The sequence below is a fragment of the Notothenia coriiceps genome, unplaced genomic scaffold, assembly GCF_000735185.1.
Source record: "Notothenia coriiceps isolate Sejong01 unplaced genomic scaffold, NC01 NC01_scaffold00004795, whole genome shotgun sequence".
Lineage (NCBI taxonomy): Eukaryota > Metazoa > Chordata > Actinopteri > Perciformes > Nototheniidae > Notothenia > Notothenia coriiceps.
Window position 1 is genome coordinate 307,359 of NW_011337496.1, and position 2,074 is coordinate 309,432.

A 2,074-nucleotide genomic window follows, 5' to 3' on the forward strand; every position below is an offset into this window, starting at 1 on the left:
GCTAGTGGAGTGCACGCGTCTCAAACAAGCCTAGTTTGTTTACAAAATTGCGACGCAACTTGGTGGGCGGTACCCTGGAAAGAAATCTCTGCGTGTGAAATACAAAGTGTGGCGTGTGAGCGTGTGAATGGAGTGAAATGCGTGTGTCTAACTTGAGAGCTCTGTAGGCAGGAGTGCATAGTTCAGTAGGCAGTCTTTACAGTTGAAATGAAACATGTTGTACAATGAATGAACCAGCTTCAAGGTTTATGTTACTTCTACTGTATGTCCAGCAAATCTTTGGTTTATCAAACGGGTTTGACGAACTGGTAGACCAGTCTGCGTGAAACATCAGGCTTTCGGATGATGCCCTTCTTGTAGTACTGGCGTATGGAGCGACTAAGTTTGTCATAGTTCATAGCTGGGCGGTTCTTCCTGATGCCCCAAAGCCTGGCCACAAGAGCTGAGTCCTCTATTTTGAAAATCCCTTTGGAAGGAGGAAACAAAAATGTACTCAGTTTAGATTTTGAAGTGGTCTTTTCAGCAGGGTGTGCGTATAAAAACAACTCTGAGAAGGTAGAAGATAGATACCACCCATAAAGCTAAACCAAGGAGACAGTTAGCTTAGCTTAAACAATGTAGGAAACAAAGCTAGGGAAAAAGCTAGTCAAGCTCATCAGCTAAATAATTAAACAAGCGACATGAAAAGTAAGTTATGGTTTATAAGGGGTTAGGCCTACAAACTGAACTATTTATTGGCTGGGCCCGGAGACTTGCATTGAAGAAGAAGATTATTTTCCATCAGAGCCAGACTGGCCGTTTCCTTCTCTTCCAGTCTTTATGTTAAGCTAAAGTTACTTAACATCTATATTTAGCGCACAGGCGTGACAGAGGTAGCCTACCTATTGATCTTCTCATCTAACTCTTGGCAACAAAACAAATGAGCTTATTCTCTCAATGTTTTACTCTTCTTTCATGTCACTTTAGTTTAATTCCCAGTTTTGCATTTATTCTCAAACATTAAATAGATGTTTCCTAATGCATTAGCATGTAGCATCACCTTACCTTTTTCCTTGTTAAGCCAGCGGATGCAGCGGCTGTCGTCGTGAGGCTTTAGGAGCAGCTCTCGGAGGAACTGCCACAGGTGTATGGGCTGGCTGGGGTAGTTCCTTATCAAATCTGACCAGCAGTCATCATCAGCTGCTGGAGAAGAAGAGGTTCTCAGAAAACTTCTCCTTGTTTTACCTCAGTATTTGTATTAAAGAAATCATTGCGTTAGTTAGTTAAAGATCTAGTTATAAATGAGAGCGTACCAGATTTTCTGTCTTCAGGTGGGCAGCGCTCCTTCATTGCTGCAGCTAAACAAGCAGACAATAAAGAGTTGTTTACATCACACACAGTACTTAAAGTCGAGTCTTAAAGGAGCTCTTTGTCACTTCATTTGCATCATAATTACACTTTCCTTATTTGCATAACTTGAAGTTAATTTCCCCATGTCCCTTTTATTCTTACCAGATCTCCAGATGTCCAGATTAGCATACAACATGTCTCCAAACTGCAAAGTGCGTTGTCTGAAGTCTGCTTCTGTCATGGAGCACAGATCCCTCCCGTTCATCTCCTGAAACAAGGTGCTGACCTGCGGCAGCCTGTACAGGTGCTCGGTCCAGAGCAGCCACTTCTGAACGTGCACACAGCTCCATTCCAGCGGGTCTAAAGAGGGAAACACAAAGAGTTTATTTTACACAACTCACCACAAGGTCAGACCACATGGTAAAACAACTCCAGTAGGGCGTTAACAGATGTGTTTTTTTTTGTTTTATAATTGCCTTATTCTTGATTTAAGAGTTAGAACAATTGTCAAACGTTTGATTAACCTTCAATTACAAAATAATTACATTTTAAGAAACAGAGAAACCAGAACAGTGAAACAAACCTAAAACTGCTGTTGAATAATCAAGTTCGTTTTAGAGTCAAGACCACACGACTGGTTTTTATTTGTCTTCTGTTTCAGTCAAAGAAGACTCAGCTTTAAAGGAAACAGTTTGTAAGATTCTTCTTCAGGTTAAATGTTTTTACTTTTCATTTTAGGCTCACA

The 2,074-nt window shown here is 40.9% G+C and overlaps 1 protein-coding gene across 2 annotated transcripts in view; it reads right to left on the minus strand.

The window, feature by feature from the left end:
* Positions 1–90: 90 nt before the first annotated feature.
* Positions 91–2,074, minus strand: part of LOC104942558 (SAM pointed domain-containing Ets transcription factor) — a 3,356-nt gene continuing 1,372 nt past the window's right edge. The window contains exons 2-5 of one of the 2 annotated variants that reach the window (XM_010767798.1): positions 1,492–1,689; positions 1,293–1,337; positions 1,045–1,179; positions 91–466 (exon numbers count right to left, since the gene is read on the minus strand). In XM_010767798.1, coding sequence (XP_010766100.1) covers positions 288–466; positions 1,045–1,179; positions 1,293–1,337; positions 1,492–1,689 — 557 coding nt within the window. In that variant the 3' untranslated portion in view covers positions 91–287. Of the gene's footprint in view, positions 467–1,044; positions 1,183–1,292; positions 1,338–1,491; positions 1,690–2,074 lie in introns of both variants that reach the window. The other variant, XM_010767797.1, reaches the window with a different exon arrangement.